The 21210-nt window shown below is 42.2% G+C and overlaps 1 protein-coding gene across 2 annotated transcripts in view; it reads right to left on the reverse strand.

Moving 5' to 3' along the window:
- Window positions 1-9850: 9850 nt before the first annotated feature.
- The window catches only part of chst11 (carbohydrate (chondroitin 4) sulfotransferase 11), an 86179-nt gene continuing 74819 nt past the window's right edge, over window positions 9851-21210 (reverse strand). For both annotated transcript variants that reach the window (XM_076076035.1, XM_076076034.1), the window contains exons 3-4: window positions 10680-10909; window positions 9851-10475 (exon numbers count right to left, since the gene is read on the reverse strand). In XM_076076035.1, coding sequence (XP_075932150.1) covers window positions 9851-10475; window positions 10680-10909 — 855 coding nt within the window. The remainder of the gene's footprint in view (window positions 10476-10679; window positions 10910-21210) is intronic.

A 21210-nucleotide genomic window follows, 5' to 3' on the forward strand; every position in this document is an offset into this window, starting at 1 on the left:
AGACCCGAGTGGATCTACAACTCATCGAACACGTTCGCAGGAGGACCTCTGACTGGAACTGAACTGAACTAATGTTCTGTACAACCGCGTCATTGAACTCTTTGTTAACTAAGAAAGGAGGATGGACTTTGTCTTTAAGTGAACAGCAGCTTTGGTAAGTGAAGTGCTTTTGTGTTTTTACATCTGCAGTAGCGTTACTACTGTTAGATTTTCTATCGTGTCGTTTTTATGATACAGTGAATATTGTTCCCTCTGATGTGAATAATATTTGAATGGCTCGTGCTCTTCAGTGTGTGGCGGAATACGCGTGTTAGTCCTGCAGTGTTGCTGGATTGATTTGTTGCTTTGTTGTCATATGAATATATGTGACTGGTTCTTGTGAGTTTGTTGTTGTCATTGTGTTAATTACATTGATTCTGACTATATGCATCATTGTCCGTTAATGATGAAGCATCCCATCATCGCGTGGTTTGCCACGGTTGTTTTCCCGTTAAGCTAGTTTAGCGTAGCCTCAGCTGTTTTTTTTTTTTTTGTTCCGGGTTCAGAGGTCACGAAGCCCGTTGTCTCCTACATGAGCGCAGTCCACCGAAAACATTATATTTCCCACAATTTAAGCTTCTGCATTTTCCAAATGCACTAGTATCATTCAAACGTATTTTTCAGTTTGTAAGCCTCGTACCGAACGGTTTAATACGAATATGTGTATTGTTACACCCCTAGAAACAAATAATAACCGTAGCTGTGGCTCATAATGAGGTTATTCAACTGTAGTAGGACAGCACAGAAGGCCCAGGTATAAAATGCACGGCCCGCCACTGATAGATATATATTATAACTGTCCTTTTATTCCAAAAGTCGAAAAAGAGAGCAAGGGAAGTATATGCAATAATAAAGCTTTGGAGGGTAGGAGTGGATAAAACCTGCTTAAAGGGGACGCTCTAAGAAGGAAAGCTAACACACAATGAGGCTGGGATCATTTTGCATTTTTCAGCAATCTATTGGTCGGGTTATTTGGAGAGGGTTATTGGACAAAAAATTGCGAAAGCAGAGGAGAAATCTGAGAGCAGACGTTTTCACGAGCGCACAGGAGCAGCCTGAGTGCGAGGTAAAGTTCTGGAGATGGAGCGCAGGAAATCTGTGCTAGCAGCAAGCATACAGTTTGAGCAGAAGCAGAGCAAATTCAAGCGCAAGCAGAGGCTATTCGAGTGCGAGGACAGGGCTTCGAGTGAAAGCATTTCAAAATCTGAACGCTCCTGAATAAAGACAGGAAAAAAATGCCCCATACACTCCAAATCTGTGGTGTTCACAGATGAGAGCAATCTTACTTTGCATTTCTCTTTTATCCTTTTTTGGTTTGCTTTTCTTCACGTGGCCACTGAGCGCAGCAGAACACAGTGTCGGCGTAATGAGAGGGTTGGGGGTCTTTGCAAGGAGGCTGAGCAGCCTCAGAGATGGACAGAGACGGAGGCTGAGACACAAACACATCTGCTGCAGCGCTAATGAGCCGTGGCAGGTGCATCAGGGGCAGGGACATGATGGGCTACTGGAGGGTACAACCCATGCTAAAATGTACCCACCAGTGGCTTGTCAGATAGATACTGCATGGATGATAGAAGAATATGACATAAGGATTTGTGTCAGCTTAGATTGTGATTGTTCAGATGTGGTATTACCTTTTCTCCTCAAAGGGGCCAGTGATCTGTTGTGATCTTATTAAGTATGTTTTCATTAGTGTAGAATCACCTGAAAATAAGAATTATTGTGTTTTTCTTGCCTAGAATGAGGCATTTACATCCTCTTCACAAAGTCTGCCATGTTGCGCCGCCATGTTTCTACAGTAGCCCAGAGCAAACAAACTAAACGTTGGCTCTAGAGAGAGTCATTCGCGTGTTTCGTGTCTGCCGTAGTTCTCTTACTCACTTGGCACACGGGAGAAGTTTCAGTTTGTTACAATCTGCAATCTCACCTCTAGATACCGCCAAAAAGTATGCCATTTTCTTACCAGTTTATGATAATATGTCAGTGTTGTGTTTTGATGTGGCCAAAAAAAGTAAATCGGTTGAAATGCAGCAAATAGTAATTCACTTAAAATCATATTTGACCAATTCTGAGTATTAAAAGTATGCACTTATGCATTTTAAGTGAAGTCACAGAGAACACGTCCATATTTTATAGTCTATGGTAATAACGCAAAATGACAATGATCCGTCAGTGACCGAGTTCATAATATAATCAGCTACTGGGTATCTATTATTTATACTATTATATAGAGGTTTTTGAACACAGCCTATGTTTGCACACAACACATTCCTCCGGCACTTTAAGTCAGTCAGAAAAAACACCCAGGTGTGCAGATGCTTCAGTTTAATAGATGAAGAGACCAATTAGATCAATTTATAGGGTTAAAATCCTATAAATAGAAGCCATTTAGAGAGCCCTAGGGAGCCATAGACAATGATGAAGTGACAAAGCGGAGACAGCCAGGATGATCGCTGGCTGTGAACGCATCACAGCTCAATCACACGCAGACTTTTTGAGTTTTTGTCTTCAAAATTCAAATCTCCACCACTGATGTAGAGAAGAAAAGTTTAGAGCAGAGTAGAAGATAATGGAGAACGTTCAAGCTGCTGCAGTGTTTATATGAGAATTCTGCAAATATGGATTCTGATTTAAATATTATTATTTAGTGGGTTTTATTTTACCATGTTATGCATTACATTATTATTATTCATATTATTATTATATGTATTCTTTGCATTCTATTTCATCTTCATTTTGATGTTTTTTCATCTTATTTTCCATTATTTATAACATCCTATCTGTTTTTATGTTCATTCTATATCTACTAGGGTTTTATACAAAAAAGTATATTATCAATTTTTATTTATCGTTTATATTGTTATTATTATAAATAAGAGGTGGAACTACAAAATGGTAATCATCCCTCTGCATGAAGTGCACAGAAAGTTTCATTTCTTACACTATGTGCACCAGTATGAGATGTATTCTACTCCCTTGAGTTCAATCATCTTCATCTTCCATTCTGACAGAAAGTGAGATGAATCCACAGCTTCATTCTTCTGTTCTGAATAGTTTGTTGAAGTGCTGTGGGGACTTTTCTGTGTCAGAGGTCTTGTACAGCTGGTATGTTCTTACATATTTTACTTAAATAACAAGTGCAAAAAAAAAAGCAGAAAAAAAAGCAGTGGGAGTTTCAGTGTCATTTTATTGTGAAAACATCAGACAGGATGAACCGCAGGTCGTAGGATAGACACCACTCTCCCACACTCGGTGTACTGTACACGCTCAATTATTCATGATTTTGGTGAGTGAAAATGAACGGGGTAAAAACAGAGGAGTGAGACGCGATCCCGGGAGGGAACGAGAGATGCAGAGAGTTTAGGTGTGTTGCCATGGCAATAGTGAGCAAAGAGAAATGGGTAGTCGTCTGAGAATAAATAAATAAATAAGTTGCGCCTGTTTGAACGAGAGTCTCGGCCTTCCTCTTGGACGTCCCCTGTAAGGCAGAGTGGGTACAGCACAGAGTGTCCACACACACGCACACACACACACACACACACACACACACACACACACACACACACACACACACACACACACACACACACACCATCATGCAGCCATCATCCGGCTGCTCCACTTGTAGTTACAGCACATGAGGCACTCTGATACGCACAATGGTGAAAAATGCTGATGACATGGTATAAATCCAGAAACAGACACGGCTGATTTAAGACTCATTCCTCAAAGGGTCACACACACACACACACACACACACACACACACACACACACACACACACACACACACACATTACTGTACAGGCCACAGTACAACATCCACAACATCTGGCGGAATATGAAGCCACTAGGAAACACTCGGGAGATCAGAGGGTGCTTGATCTCTGCTCACTGAAGGAGGACGTACACGATGTCAGGGCGACACATGGAGACATGACACCCGGCAGGGAACACGCTGATGTGGACACATTTGACCAAATGTGTGATAAGCCCTCACACGCTAAGCTATGTTCGAATTTAAGAGATTTAAGACAATGACATGAATGTGTTCCAGTGGGCACATTCTTCACACTTGCCCGGTATTCAAGAAAGAAAGAAAGGTAGAAAGCCTCTTGGTTTCAGTTATTAAGCATCTAGCTCACTCTGTGGAAAGATGACACCCTCGTTCTTTATCCCGTTTCTGCAACTGGCTGAAATAACCATCGATGGGCGTGACATAAGATCCATCTGAATCGCTGAACACATCACACATGTGAGTGCTGATGCAAAATTCTGGAAACCAAACTATTACAGACCAACTTTGGAGATTGACTTTGACCTGCAGTGCTTGCCATAGTTGTGCACAAACGCAGCTTGCTTTGGGGGGTGCGTACATCGTAAATATGAATCCCACTGCTCGTCTTGGCAAGACCCGCCCTGCGGTTCGGCATTAACCTCGAGTAGTTATGGTCAGGAATGAGGATAGCTCATTGGTCAGGGCACAGGACCGGAACAAAGCAGGTTACCGGTGCCTCAGCGAGCATGGACGCCTGGCCAATCCTAGCACTTGAATGCTGCACAGGGCGGGTCTTGTGAATAAAAGCAGTGGGATTCATAACCTTGTTAACCTCCATCTCCTAGTAACAGAGAGAGTGCAGGGACAGATGATGTTAGTCTAGTCTGCATAACTCCTTTATCTTACTGAGGTTTGTGCATGTTAGAATCTATGCCCCCCCCCCGGCTCTGAAACATCAGTAACCTAACTGACGCTGTCCTTGGTGCTGACGGATTTGTAATTGCGACTTTTCCTGCCCTTCTTTCTATTTCATCTTAGATCTATAATCTGATATTCGTGACATTGAAGCGATACCGCCATGTTTCCATAGCAGTAACTTTGGTGGCCACATGTTTACCATCACCGGTAGAAACGATTGCTATTAAATCTGCTGGATTATTTACGTGATTTCTAGCTAAAAGGAAAGAATGGTTTTCAGAGTGGAGGCCGCAGGAGAATCAGAGCTCCTCTCCGGTGCAGTCACATGGGCCTCTGCATGACGCTTACCTCTGCGTTATCGCAGTGAGTGCGTGTAACGGCGTGCCGTATGTGTGTAAATACTGTAGTGAGGGGTTTGCAATGTGAGAAGTGAATTTTAAGGAGTGTGAATGGAGATCTCTTCGAGTAAAATACACCTCATTGGTGTCACTGTATGTGCTGCATTTCCTCAAACAGAATTTCCTGTTGCAAAGCAGGTGTTGACGTTTGTCTCCTCTTCTTCTTTGGATGTCAGAAGCTAAAAAGCTTCTGACATCCAAATTAGTTCAGTGCAGCTTGAATAAAGTTTTGTGCAGTAAAAAATATAAAACGGTTCCTTTTTGTGCCATGAGGTCATTGGGCAAATCCAAAATCTGAACCCAAATATGTAATGCAGCATAGGCAGGCGATCGTTGTCCGAATGGTTTTCTAATTATGTTGATGACTTATAACAGCAAAGTGTGTGAAATAGCACAGTGAGAAGCTGAACCATCTGTCCTGCTGGCAGATGCTGGAGTTGTGGGTTGACGCTCGGAAAAGGAAAGAATATTCACTGTGTGTGTGTGTGTATGGAGGAAGGCCCAGGAGACCACAGAGAGAAGGAAGCTCTGAATCTTTGCCCTGCGTTGCTGTGAATGAAAGGCACAGAGAAACAATAGCACCTCAAAAAACTTCTTTTGTGTGTGTCTGTAAGTGTGTGAGACAACCAGAGCACTAATCAATCCAGACATGACAGCTCAAAAGCAACAGCAGAATTTGTACTGTACAAAAACATCCCGCATTGGGAGTGTATAGATATGTCAGAAATGAAATAGGCAGAGAAGGAGGGAGCGTGACAAAAACAGTCCCTGGCTTTATCACTCTGTGCTGATGATTTGAGATACGATCATGTTTTTGGTTTAATATGTTTTTAGATTTCTTTAGATCTTCTCACTAAGGCAGCAAATAAGTATATCTCCCAAATTGTCCTGCTATCTCTTTAATTGACACTGATATTAAGCTGCTATGACACTTTGCTGTACCTAAAATGTGTTAACCCTGTGCATAAATAATACAATAATAATATAAGCACAAAAACTCTGTCAGATATGTTAAGAAGCCTTCCTGTGTTCCTCTCAGCAAATGTGTAGTTCAGTCTGATAATAGACATCGTTCAAAAACAACATAAATACACCCGTTGGCTTGACTGGAATACAAACACTCCTACAGGATGAGACAGCTGGGCAGTGAACAGGCCGCTGCAGACTGAGGAGTTAAGAAGAGGGACGAAAGCACTCGGAATGTGGCAGAAAGTCGGAAATGGCCTCTAGGGGCTTGCTGCCCGTGGGGATATTTGACCAGCTCTGTTTACTTAAGCAGACTGTGCTTTTACCACGGGGACGGTAGGGATCACCGACACTGACTCACTTTTTATTTAAAGGAGAGGCCTCTGTAACGGCTCGCTTGCAGCCTAAGAGGTCCTTTGTGTATCGTTCGTCTTCCAATCTGGAGGCTAAATGAGCAGTTTAAGCCGAGGCTCTGTCAGAGTGTTAGAGTGGAGGGGTGCTGCCCGCCAGTGCCTCTGCTTACAACTGCTGAGTAAGATGCTGCGTGGCATCAACATCAGCAGGAGAGCTAATGTGCAAGCTGATTTGTGTGTGTATTTTTGTGCTCCTGACTCCGGGGGGTGAGAATACACCCATTGTTTGAGCAGGAGGACAGGCGGTCGAGGGGCAGACCCGTAGCTTTTCTCCTGTATTAGAGCCAGATGTCTGTGTGGGGGTGAAAAAACAAAGAAAAATAAGGCTGGTCTCTCATTATAACCCTCTCACACAGGCATGTGCACACACTACAGTAATACTACTTTAACACTAGAGGTTTGCAGCTAAAATATGTCTGTGTCCCAAAAGAAATGTCTACTTGTTATCTAAGATTTAGTTATCACACCTATCAGTTACGCTGACATTTCACTCCCCAGAGACATGGAGTCAGCACCAGACAAAACGTTACAATGAAGTGGACCTGAAATTGCAGTAAGAGCTATCAGTTACACAAGTAGGCTACAGTTTACACAAATATAAATTTGGAAGTAAAAACTCTCGACAAATTGTTCATTAAAAACACCCCCTGCATTGCAGAGCTGTATGTACGTGACTTTACATTATTTACAACCGACAATTAATAGTTTTAGTTTAATTGTGGCCAACTTTTCATGCTGTAGCAATAGAGTTGATCTTTTTTTATTTATATATAAAGCTTAGTCTAGCAGCAGGGCCAGAAAAACCTGCTAGGTGGCCGCGGGGCAAAAATGAGACCCCTTTAACCCCTCAATCTTTCCCCCTCTATGTGCACTGTGTACAGTATTCCTATGCAGGGATATTACAGCGGGCGTAGTGTAAACAGTGATAAAGTCAGGAGGTGTGGTGGATGGATAGGTCAGAAAACACAGGACTTTAACCCAGGAGACAGGTATGCGTCTCCTGTGTGAAACCATTCGTCAACATTAACTTATTTTAAGTTATCTACTTAACTTACGTAACACACTTACATGTGTACTTAAGTCGCGTTCATAACTTGGCTTACTTAAACTATGTAACAGACTTATTCAAGTCCAAACCATGATCTTTTCCTAGCAAATTTTCTTTGCCATCTAAGCGCAAAAATGCAGGTTTTAACACTACATTCTGACCGGGCCTCGAGATCGGGTAAAGAAGGACCCACTTTAAGGCCCAAATTATGCCAGTTGATATTGTGCTTTGGTTCGTGCATATTGCCACAAATCTGCTTCACTATTTGCTGATCCAGCGTTGTCTAGCAGTATCACAGCATAAGCGACCTCTCTACACTGAATCTGGTGAGTCAAATGTTATCAATACCAGCAGGAATGATGGTCAAAACTTATAAAACTCAGTCTAACAGACTGCACAAGAAAATATTATTTCTGGTTCAGTCAAGTGCAACAAAGAAATCCAGCTTTTCCAAAAAAAAGTGGTTTAGAATTTACAAAGAGGTATAAACAAAATGACTCCCCCCTCTCTCCCTTCCTCCCTCCCTCCTGTATGATACTTACGGCCTGTAATCCAATTCACAGCGTGATGGAGAGTGCAGTTGTTAACCTTGACATTGCTCTAACATTAATCACATTACAGTATGAGATACAGTCTCTGATTCTGTGATGCAGGCAGTAGATTTGTTGATATGTACACTGAGAGTAGCAGCTAGCTCTCATGTTCAGGTTGGGGAGGTGGCGGGGTCTCACCATGAATCCACTTAACAGCAATGCTGTGCACTGAACACACTTGAGTGTGGATCTCTGAGGCTCTTGCAGCCGTTTTGGCACCAAATGTTTGACAAAAGGAAACGGAGAAGAAGAACACATAAATCTCTGATGATCTCAGACACAGAAGGACAAAGCCATGGGCTGAAAATGCACCGCGAGACCTTCAGAAATGAAAATGCATATCGGAGGCAAGTTGTGAAGAAAGGAAGCAACATGACAGAACACTGATAGTTTAACTTTAAAACATTTCCTAAAATGAGCACATGAAAAAAAAATCTTTCTCTCTTTAACTAACAAAGCTAATTAAATAATCTTTTGTTATTGCTGCTCGCAGCAATGCTTAATAAAACAATACAAACCAAAAATAAGCATAGAAACAAAAGGGTCATCTTAATTTACTGAAAGACATGTTTGGTCGTCTGAGCAGGGGCTTTTGTGGGAGTGTCCCTGGAGATGTCCACTGAGCCCCTGGGCGGGCCCGGTGGGGCGCGGCAGGGCGGGGTTATGAGATCCAGTGCCTTAACCCTTCCACAACCACACAGGCTGTCTCTTATCTTTCAGCTCAGAATTTCTGCGCAGACTTATCACTCCCAGCTTGTGCGCCCAATTGCTGTGAAACATCTTGTACCTTTCTAACAACTTCCTTGTAGCTCAAAGTGTTAAGGATGCTCGGTGTCACAGGCAATGATTTATTAAGCACTTCCACACTTCACCGCCGCAGCTGAAGACTCCGTCTTCCTTGGGGTCCTCAAGGTGTAACACAAGAGGTCCCCTCTGCCAACATCATAATTATAGAGACCAATAACAACTTGTTTCGTAAAAACTGTTGGCTGATGGCCATATCGTTACGGTTACAGTTGTAGAGTCTTGAGAGTTAAGCCAGTAGCCATCTATTACAGGGCGGTGATGAGGTGATGTTTCCCTCTGAAATGTATGGATCTAACGTGGGGCAAAGTTGACGGGCGCTAACACACCGCGCTGACAGAGTGGTGAGGAAATGAATGGTGTTTTTTACAATTTGACGGAGTTTCTCTACTGATCAGGGGGGAAGGGGGAGATAAGCTTAGCTCCCACGATGCATTGGGGTCAGGGCGCGTGCGAGGCCGCTGTTTGCTTTGTAGAATCTGAAGCAGCCTAATTTGTCAGCAGTTTGTTTAAAGTAGGGGACCATCAGGAGAATCCCTCTTCAGGTCTGTCTGTGAGGATAAGTTACCCTTTTTAAATCACCTTGAAGACCTGCTTCACCCACACTTTTTAGTCTTTGCATGCATTTGCTCCATTTAGCCCACATTCCCAACCAGCGCTCTGTGTATCACACATAGTTGATTGGACATCCTCCCCCTTATGCCCAGACAAGCACGCATGACCTTTCTCTCTTTCAGCACCTGTTTATATGTCTAATTCAGACCCCACGCCTGCAAGTTACGACGACAGTTTTTAAAAAAATCAAGTTTGCCTCCAAAAAATTCCCTCCACTCACTTTGTTGCCTCTCCTTAAACAAGGCAGCCATTCTCCCAGAGTCCCAGCTCTGCCCTCCATTAGTCCAGCCGGAGGTAGCTAGGTGTGGAGTAGTTGAACATGAGGAAATCTAACTTGTAAAGCTGGTAGAGCTGGATCTGCTGCTGGGTGCTGATATTACTGAAGAACTGGGCCGTCATGGTATCTGTGGTACGGGTGGACTTGGCATAGCTCGGGAAGCGCAAGGAGTCGCCAACGCCCACCAGCCGCAACACGTAGTTAGCATCCTCTTCCAGCGTCTCATACTTGCCCACCAGGTCGTAGTGGATGTGACATGGGTGACAAAGCTGGTAAACGGACTGCCAGTGCTCGTTGAGCGGGCCGTCACGCTGCGTTGCCGGGTCTACCAAGTACTCCACGAATTCCTTGAATTTGACATCAGCGCCGTTGAACAGGGCGTCCTGCGTGGCATTCTTGCGGTAGCGGCGGATGATGCGGGTGCCGAAGCGCTTGTGGAAGGACGAGTTGTACTTGAGGGTGAACTTGTTGCGGTATGCGGAGACCAGCCTCTCGAAGGGCTCGCGAACAAAGAGGAACTTGAGGTAGTTCTTGAGGCGGTGGTTGATCTCAGCAATACTGTACTGGTTCAGCGTCTTCAGGTTAGAAGGGATGTGGGCTTCATTGGAAGGGATATCCATTGGGTCACTGTAGAAGAGAGGCATAGGGACAATGAGCAAAAAAAACTAATATGCATTTACGTCCTTCCTACGTATCAGCTTCCACTGTAATGAGAGCCACCTGCAGGGATGTAACCACATCCTACAACACATGTCCTGTGCATATTGCTTCCTATTTGTCAATCTCAAAGCAGTACATTTAGAAGGAGAATGACTGGCCACTAGTACTGACCTGTATTTGCCTCGGCCTGTGAGCACCATCATGACGCGTTTCCAGTTGGTACAGGCCACCTTGGGGACGTAGCAGTAGATGAGCTCGTGGTCCTCGTCCACCACGAGGTGTTTGAGGTCTCCGGGTGTCAGGACTCTGCGCTTACGGCTGGACGCACTGTAGACTCGACAGGCATCCACCACTTGATCCCGCCTGGCCTGGTGGAGCACGGCTGCTCCGGACAACTCCGCCTGTTCAGGCATAGACAGAGAAGAAGGGAGTGGGAGAGAGAAATGATGTAAAAAGGGTGACTGCCAGCTCTTGACATAAAACATTCGGCCATTTCAACAGAATGAAATAAACATTGGTCATTTCTTGCTTTTTTTGGCTGAAGAATGAAGTTTTAGGGTGTTAGCTGAGTAACCATAGTAACTGTTAGTCAACCATATCTTTTGATTTACACACTGACTAATAAACCCAGCAGAGGCTAGTAGATGCTCGTTGGGGCATCAAAGTCAGTTCCCTTGGTGGCCAAATTATCTTGTTGGGTAGTTGGCAAATAAATCCAAAATGGGGGCTATTGGTTTGTGTGTCAGAGTAATCCGGGTTTTACTCAAACACAAATATGCAGTAGGCTAAATTAAATATGTATAATATTATATAAATGACATTATAGTATGATATAATAATATATCAATCAACTTTAAATGTACTTTATGTTACATCCGAGAATATATTATAAAACATCAATGTTTCTTACTTATACATACGTTTAAAAATGTATAGAAATTATATGGGGATACTTTTTACGAAATATGAACAGTCAACACATTCTCACTCCAAAATCGTCAAATAATGACACTTGGTCAGTGGCCCTACGCTTCAAACTGTGGCGCTCTAGGTACCCCACTAGTGTCAGTTTCCAATCTTTACAAGCATAGTGACTTTTCAAAATAAACTTCCAACGTATGTTTACTAAGTTGTAAAGTTCACTTAGTTAGGTTTTTGGCAACACAAGTACTTGGTTAGGCTTTGGAAAAAGTTGCGGTTGGGTTCCGAATAACTACAGTTGTTGTAACCTGCAGTTAGTTAAGCACAAAAGTTACGTAACAAAACTAACCATAAGTCAACGTAGACTTGGTTTCACATGGGACACAAACAATGGTCTCCTGATTAAACGTCCTGTTTGTTTGACACATCCATCACCGCCGACCTCCACCCTAAGATGACTTTCTCACTCTTTATACTACATCAGTTGCTCTTTGCATGTAATACTTATGCGGATGTGTTTATTAGTTAGTTGAAAGCCTGGTGTGTCTCATACAGACACTAAAAGGTGTGTCGAGGGGCTCTGACCAAGCAACGGTATTTTTTGAGTTGGGACGGAGTACGGGTTGGAAAAGCAGAAATAATTGCCACAGTATTACAATATAAAGCCATCCATCCATCCATCCATTTTCCACCGCTTATCCGGGGTCGGGTCGCGGTGGCCAATATATTGTTTTTCAAATACTATTTGGTTTCACAGTACATTGCAGATTTCAATATATGGACAGTATATTTCTGAGCAGGTAGAACTTTTCTAGCCTAATTGTTGGAAAATAATAGTTTTCACAGATTAGAGATTTGTGACCAAATGATTTCCTGTCTCTGAAGTCTTTTGTTGTCTCTACACTTTTGTCCACATTCTATAACTTCCTTAGCAGTGGATGGAAAATCTCCCTGTGCCAATAAAGCACTCTAAAATGAATGAATCTGAACCGTAGCAGAAAGAGGGAGGGATGAAGAGAGATAGAGCGTGTGTTATTAATCACAGCTTTTATTATTATACTCATCTCTTTATTGACTCTATCTTTTTTCCCTATCTGAGTCGCTCCGCAGACTATGTTAGATTAGTTCACGGGTGTGGAGGAAGATAATGATATTGGAGGATATTACAGATATTGAATGTTCAATATGCGCAAATCCAAGCAGCAATCATTCATCTGAGGCATATTTCATATTCCCCCTGATGCTTGTGATGAAGAGGACCACGGCAGGAGGGAAAGAAGGAGGCTGAGGAGGATTTAACGGAGTCTGAGGCTGAGAGCAGCACAGGGGCTTTGCATCTGAAGGGCAGCAATGTTTTCTTATGCCTCTTGATTATTTTTCTTCTTGGTCTGAATTCCCCTCCAGGGCAGTTCCCCGGTTTCCTCGCCTGATCTAAATTGATTGTAATGCTTCTTTACCGATCCATCTCACTCGCAACAAGTATGGCCTTTCCAGGACTGTCATAGAGCGCTGAAATCACTCAAGGGACCACCACCCAGCGTTAAACATGAAGACAGCGTGACTTGTATGTATTTCTCTTTGAAATCACTCTTCCATTATGTTCCCAAGTGGGAAGCATGTGCAAAGCTTGCTACGAGAACACGGACGCAAACCGATCTTTGATACCTTTTTTATCTGATGCCAACATACAAAAGCAGTCATGGAGGAGTCATGGAGCAAATGCATGACCTTAAAATCTGAGATATTTCACACAAATGTCTATGAAAGTCACATTTCATAGTCTGCCGCTTTGTCAATGAGCTCCATTGGATAGTCATGTGGGGATACGGGTCATAGGTCGCGGCTCTCTGTCTTCATTTCCTTGAAAAATCAATTGGGTAAAGAGTTGGGAGGAAGGGTTATTCCCACTGTGAATTCACATGACAATAATCAAGGCAGAAACACTTATATTATAAATATATTGTAGTCATGCTTTCAGTTAAAAACGATTCCCCCTTTTGGACACTGTTATGTACAGTCTTGAAACCTTTGCTTGTATTTAATATAAATGAGAACTTTTGTCAAACATCGTCTCTATTGTTGCTTCAACCTGAAGTTTCATCTTCATCTCTGAGTGATGCAACTAATCTAACGCCGAGTATGGAAACACCCAACAGATGACATTTCTCATTCGTGTGCAAACAGTGTAACTTTTGGATGACTTTTTTCCACTAAATAATATCTACTTTCACAGCAAATGGATTTCGCCCCCAACAAAAACCTTGTGCACAAATCAATCTTATTTTCACAAGATAATAACCTTTGCCCACAACGGATGGATCTCGGCCCTGTACGGAAATAACCTGCGTGCACAACTATCATAACTTGTGCACACATATTGATCTTTCCCCCAACAGATTTGTGAGCACAACATATCTTGGTCCCACAAAATTGCACCCACAACTTAATACCTTGTTCCAACAATCGATCTAGAATCTAGAAAGAAATTACTATTTGTATGGTTTTGCTTGCAGCCAATAAAAGAATAAATGAGCCAATCACCGCTCTATTAGTGCTGTGCAGTTAGCTAGCCAGTAGGACACACACGAAGCTTCCATTCGCATGATTATCGTATTGAGTAGCGTACAAAGTACTCTATTGGTATCGGTATCCCTTTAAGGGTACTGGTTTTGGTACTGGCATCGTCATTTTTCTAAACGATACCCAGCCCCAGTGATATTTTATGTGGACAACTAAAAATTCCCACAAGATTAAAAATGTAATCTTTCCCCCATTGTTAATGGAAAAAAAGTTGTCCTTCACAACTTTATTAGTTTCTTTAGTTCATCACATCTCCATTCTGTTACCTCTGGTTTAACCTCTTACACACTTTCCATATATTTTTCTTTTCTTTCAAATGCTCATTTAAAGCATTTTGAAAGAAGAATGAACGTCTCTGCTCCCCTCCCACTTCTTCTGTCTTTGTGTGCTCGCCATGCTTACGCCAACACATCAAAGCCCACAGAGGCGTAACCGTGCACGGAGAATAACAGCTCTTTGTTGATGAAAACCCCACTCAGAGACATCAAGCTGTATGATTCACACAAATGTTGCAGGCCCTCCGTCCCAGAGGAGGACAAACGCTGCAATTATCATGGGAAAAAGGGAGGGAATCTTGTCATCTCCTGCTCTGCCTCAGTGTTCCTCTCCTTATCTCCCTTCTTTCTACAGGATTACTTTCTGCCATTTTATCTCCGCGTCTCCAGCTCGTTCGAATCTCTTGTGCAGTTTGGATGAAAGGGTGAGGATGAGTGGGGGAGAGGGGGGGGAGAGATGAGAGAGGCGATAAGTAGATACAATCTGAGAGGGAGCTGTGATGGAGATCGCTGACCTCTGGCCATGTCAAGCTGTTCCCATGGGAGAGCAGAGACCATTTACATGCATCATTGCTTGCACAGTAGCCCTCTAATCCCCTGTGGACACGAACAAGTCGGTCAGCATCGGACAACAACTGAAATAAAACTACACTTAGCAGCTTTGTATGATGTTGTCAATTTAGTTTCGAGCAATTTCTCCGTGTATATGATGAATTACTAAGTGTTACAGCATGATTCTATGTATTGATTTAGATGTGACGATCCATCAAAACTGGGAGAAAATTCAAAGGAAAGACTTATGCATACTATTAAACCTAATCTCACCAAAAACACCATTATCAGTGTCGTGTTTGCAAAAAGAAAAGTCTCTGTTTTCTTATCTTCAGACGTCGAGAGGAGCCCATTGTGCATTCACGACGGCGCTTGTTTCCTGCTCGCTGCACATTTGTCGTTAAAGCGTTTGAGAAACGGATGACGGGAACTGTGGAGATTGTGATTCCATATTTCAAGTCTTCATGGATGCGCGATTCTCAGCGAAAGTTGTTATGAGTTTGAAATATGATCTGAGCATCAGCACGGATGCGCAGTGGCGGTAATGAATAGCTTCCTCCTGATCTGCTGATGGTTGCAAAGAAAGAAAGAGAGCGGGAGGAAGCTAGGAGGGGATTACAAATGGAAGGAAGGAGGAAGGGAAGTTACTAAAAGTACAAAGTGGGCAACTATCCTGGCACACCGCGTCCCAAAAGGCCTTGAAAGGTCAGTTTAAAATGATTGTTGGTCATCTAATTTATTTAATGAATTACAAGATCAACTAAAGTTCATCATTAGCTACTGTAATGCTTCTTTAAGCACGTTTCATTTAAGTTTTTACATGACGCACATCAAAATAAATTAGAATAAGCACAACGTGACTGACACACTAGTTAGCTTCTGGAGTCTGGGCAAATAATGACAATGTAATGTGAACTCAGCTATTTGCACTGTACTGTATAAATTACACGTCACTTTTAAGGACATTTCACGTGTCATGTCTACTCAGTTAAAGCATTTTGCATGTCATTTAACTCCCTTTCTCATTAACAACTCGTCACATACGGACGCAGTTTTAAACACGTTGTTAGGTTTAGGAAAAGATAATGACAATAATTATGTTTAGAGTTACGCAAATAAAGTTACGTATAAGTTAAGTAGTTATGTAAATCGTCAAATACCGACGCACAGTTTTAAACATGTAGTTAACGTTGTGAAAACAGACAAAACTACTTGGTTCAGGAAAAGAGTTTAGTTTGCGCTAAAATACACGTTTGTTACGTAAAGTAAGTTACGTACACAAGTTCAGTAGTCGACAAGTTAAGTAGTCAATGGCTGACTTTACACGGGACACGAACAGCGGTCTCCTTGGTGAAAGTCACGTGTTTGTTTGACCCATACGTTCACACCGTCCTCCACCATACATGGCCTTTCTTGTTCTTTAAACGACTTTAAACTGACTTTAAACTGACTTCAGCAGCACTTGCTCTGAGCGTCTGATATTGACCCGGCATGAAATGACATACGAAAGGCAATAAATGCGTTGTGATAACATACAAAATGACTTAAGAAGTGGCCTTTATATTCATCCACCACTTAGTGCTACCAGGCTGAACTTAAAAGGTACCCTATCGATTTCTGAACCACTAGTGCAATAGTGCATAGTATATTTTCATAGTTTAATAATTGTATTCTTTATATAGCTTGCCTGTCAGTGGTCTTTAAACTCAATAAACACAAATAATATTTAACCAGAATTTCTTCCATTTGTCAGGGACATTGAAATCTTCCAGGACCTGGATCGGCACACACACACACACACACACACACACACACACACACACACACACACACACACACACACACACACACGCACACACACACACACACACATATATATCATAAGAGCAGAAAAGCAAAATCGCTTGGAGGAATGGATTCAAATAGACCCTGTGATCGGTGAACGGAGGCGCAGACTAAGCCTCCAGCCATCGGTGATAGGCCCATAAAATCCTGATCTGAGCCCCCTTACCTGTAACAGGGTACTTCTACGATGTGGTATTGCTTCTTTTACTAAAATAAAAGATGTGAGTACTTCTTCCACCTCTTGATACACACAGCATCTTTTAATGAAAAGCACTGGATGTAAATAAAGAGAGAAGAAGAAAACCCTGCAAAGATGTGGAGGTGGGCTTAGGGGGTCCCTAGGGGCCCAACAGTAAATGTTTGCCCCTGGGCCCTCTAACAGGTTTACCTGGCCATGGTGCAAATCGGAATATACCGCAGAATCTGCTGACATTATTCATAGACTAAGAATCAGGGCTCTTAGTGTCCACAATTCATACTGAGATACAGCTTGAGAATGTACTTTGAATTACCATACATATGGAAACAACTTTCTGTTGATAATTTATTCCTCTGAAAAACTTGAGAAAATATGTTATGAATACTGTCTTGGAGAAAATGAGATGCTAATGCAACGTGATTTGTAGCCCAGGGACTCTGCAGAGCGTCAGAGCACTTTGTTTAGAGAAGATGCCCGAAACGTCTTTTCCTCTAAGAAAAACGCTTCCTATTGCAATTTAAACACTGCATCAGTCAGTACGGCTATTTAGATAGTTTCTTCAATTTATTGCAGCTGCTTCTCAAGTATTTACACTCTCTCTGGTGGATTTGTGCCCCCTGACGCCTAAAGCAAATCAGGTGAAAGCAAAGTGCTGCTTTCGGTGATGTTGGAGGAATGCTTTTTTCCCCTCCCCCTGCTAAACTACTCTTCCATTACGTCTCCTCAAACCTGATCCATTTGGTCTTCTGTTTGTGCATCAGCTTCTCTCTCTTTCCTCGCTAGCTGTGAAGTCATCTAAACAAAGATCAATAGGATTCATCAAAGCATCTCTCTCTCTCACAAACACTGAGCACTAAAGAAAGTCTGTCTCGCTGACCCTCTCTGCTTACAGACCAGCATTCATAGAGCGGGCAGGAATAAAGCTGCCAGTGTGCCACAACTGTACTAAACACACACACACACGGCTGATTTTCATCACCTGAGTCTCTGTAAAAGGCAACAAGGCGAGGCCCCTTCTATAAAACCTTGACAATGTGGACAGTTAATGAGGCGTGTCCATCCTTTCCACGAGGTCCGGCAGCACATTAACTTTCCATACTGTCTTTTATGAAGGAGTCGGACCGGCAGAAGAGGAACTCACTGTGACCACCTGCGCCCGCTGAGACGCGGAAAAAGACCAGAGGAAACGTTTCTTTACTTTTTGTTTATCCAGGGAAGCTGCCGAGAACACTCGCTCTCTTTCTGAAAAATGCCCTGCTCCATATTCAAGCAGCTCCACACATTCATACCTGAAAAAAAAAAGCAGAGTACAACCACAGACGTCTACCGAGCAGCCCGGGAGGCAAATGTAAAGAAAATGTATTCACCAAAGGCACCTCAATGGCACGTAAAGAAAACTGTAGGACATAAGTGGGTAAATATTAATGAACAGGATTTTTGAACAAGAAGACCTTCATTCAAAATGAAACTTTATCTGCAGGATTCGGATGGTGTGGGAGAGAAAGAGACGGATGGTAGAAGACAACGACAGGCTGTTGTATTAAGAAAATCCACTTTTGTATGATACCACAAGTGAACTGGTTGCTACAACAAAGATGTTATTGCGATTTAAAGAACATCTAATTACTTAAAGTTCCCCTCCAGACACGTTTCAAATATGTAAAAAATACTCTGTTATGATTAATAACAAAAACAATATCACAGTTTTTCCCTTCCAGTTCAAATGCTTCTGTATTTGATCTTCCTGTTTGGCCATAGTAGTGTTGTAAACCTCGAATGATCAGATGGTTTTACAGTACCACATCCATCAGTGACTGGAAGAATGACGAAAATAACCTGAAAACACAAATGAGTACTTTGCTGTGAGGAACTACAAAAGTACAGAAGCATACGGTAAATGGACTGTACTTGTATAGCGCTTTTCTAGTCTTCTGATCATTCACCCATTCATACACGGATGACGAGGTGCCACCTGCCCATCAAGACTATCTAACCATTCATACAACAGTCACACACCGTAGGCACAACTATGGGAGCAACTTGGGGATCTGGCCCAAGGACACGTCGACATGGACTAGCGAACCTCCGAGCCTCTGATTGAAGGACAACCCTGCTCGACCACTGAGCCACAGTCGCCCCCCCCCCTGTTAGTCAAACTCAGCATACAAAAGCACATGTGGACAGTATTTGTGTAATTACTTTTACTGCCAGAAGGGGAGCCAAAGGTCCACACAGAGAGTCAAAATGATAAATGTTAGTTCATATGGAGCAGGGGTCACCAATAAGCGGACCAAATTTTCCATAAAAAATGTATCAAATGCATTGGGCAGAGGTGCCACTTGGACAGGTGGAAATAAGGCCCACTGGAGTGAATACAATGGGAGAGCCTGATTAACAATCCCTTGCTATAAGTTAATTTTGATGACTTTATACTTACACTGGACTGTCTCTAACACTAAAGAGATTTAGGAAATGGTTAATAAAAATACAAATTGAGGCTTGGTGGAACAACTAAAACTCTTCATCACTAAAAACATAAACCACAACATCTTATGTGAAAACCTCAGAAATTAAAAGAAGACTTTTCTGTTTGGTAACGTGTGTTACACCAAGGTCGTCAATGAACCACCAATGAGCTGCATATTTACTACGTTATAGCGGAACTCCCACACTACATTCAATCTGAGCTATGTTTGGATTCACACTTAGCTGGTGCATAAGGCTTCTGGGATTTGTGATAGGAAGTTTTATTGTGCTGTATAATGTTTCTACTTTGACTTGATTATATGCTTTATTCTATGTTTTACTTACTATTGTACTGTAGTAAAACAGCTCCCTTCTAAGGAAGGGACTGTGTGATGCAAGCATGTTTGAATTTGTGTATTTGTGGGTCTAGACTGAGGTGAGTGATGTTGTTTGGAACCAATCAGTGATAGACCTTTGATGAAGGGGATGAATGGAGGGGGTCAATGGGGAGCTTGAAACTGCTGATCAATTGTTGTAATGTAAATAACTGATGTTCCCCCCTGCTGTGTGCTGAGATGGTTAAGAGCAGGAGACAAACTGAACTCTTGGCTCATCCTCTGCAGACTGTGTTGCAGTCAGTATGACGGTGAAGCCTTCTCTGGCCAGAGAATAAATACTTTAAGGACAAACTTCTTCTCTCAATGTTTCTTGTTTCAGTATTCAGTATTATAGGACTCACTTGGTACTATTGAATAGTTTTTCCACCACAGATTGAAACCAGCAACCTTTAGGTCACAAGCCAGCTCTTGACATCCCCAAAAACTTTTTTAAAAGCAGCAAAAAGGAAAACCTTAAAGCTGTAAATGTACTGATGAATGACTTCTGTTGCTGTTACATAAAGGAATGAACACAGTGTGTATGTCAGGGGCTAAAAGCACCGAGCGGACACACACAGATACATATGAGGTGATGCTGTTTGAATCTCAGCTCCAATTAATGCTACTGATAATAATGTAATCATTTACCACAACCCTTGACACACATTTCCCTTTCAGTGAAAGTCTGAAATGAGCGAGTCAGCGTTGCCAACCACAAATAGGATGGGAGTGTGAATATTATTGTACTCTCGGCACTTCAGAGATGGCTGTCTGTAAAAGCTGCAGTGAAGTCCTGATGGCTCACCTCACCTTAAGGAGCCATTAATGTTAACAGACCATTTCACTAGCAGCCTTTAATGGAGACGTTTTACTGCCCTATGATGGTCTCTCTGAAGACAGGGATAGAACTCTGGGAGGAAACACGGAATGTTGGGAGTTTTCTTTATTTGTGAAAGGAAAATTTTCAAAATGAACAGGAATGAATATAATAATAAACTGCTTCTGCCTTGCGTGTTAAGGTCTACACTGGTAGAGTTTAACTACAGAAATGTAGTATTGCACTTCCACAAAGGATACTACAAACGAAAGCTGTTATTTTCTAAACCTAACTGAGTTGTTTCCTTGAAGACGGAAGTATATTTTGAAAAGGCCGTATGCACGTAACTAGCGTAAATTCACACGTGTTGCTGGCTTTCGTAGAATAATGCACAAAAAACAAGGTGCACTTGAACACACCGCAAAGGTTACACGGCCAACTTCTGCGCCTGTGTGAGAGGAAATAATGGTAGCACTTTATAATAACTACACACTATGAAGCATTAGTTAAGTATGAGTAAACACTTAATTCATCATTTATAAAGCATTGTTCCTACATTAATAATTCATTAGTATGCAGTTCATAACAACAGTTATAAATGTTTCATTCTTGATTAATAAGCCCGTCTATTATGTGCTTCATTATTGTGTTTTCATACTTTATAAATGAT

The sequence above is a fragment of the Anarhichas minor genome, unplaced genomic scaffold, assembly GCF_050575085.1.
Source record: "Anarhichas minor isolate MPS153535 unplaced genomic scaffold, ASM5057508v1 ptg000055l, whole genome shotgun sequence".
NCBI classification, from domain to species: Eukaryota; Metazoa; Chordata; class Actinopteri; order Perciformes; family Anarhichadidae; genus Anarhichas; species Anarhichas minor.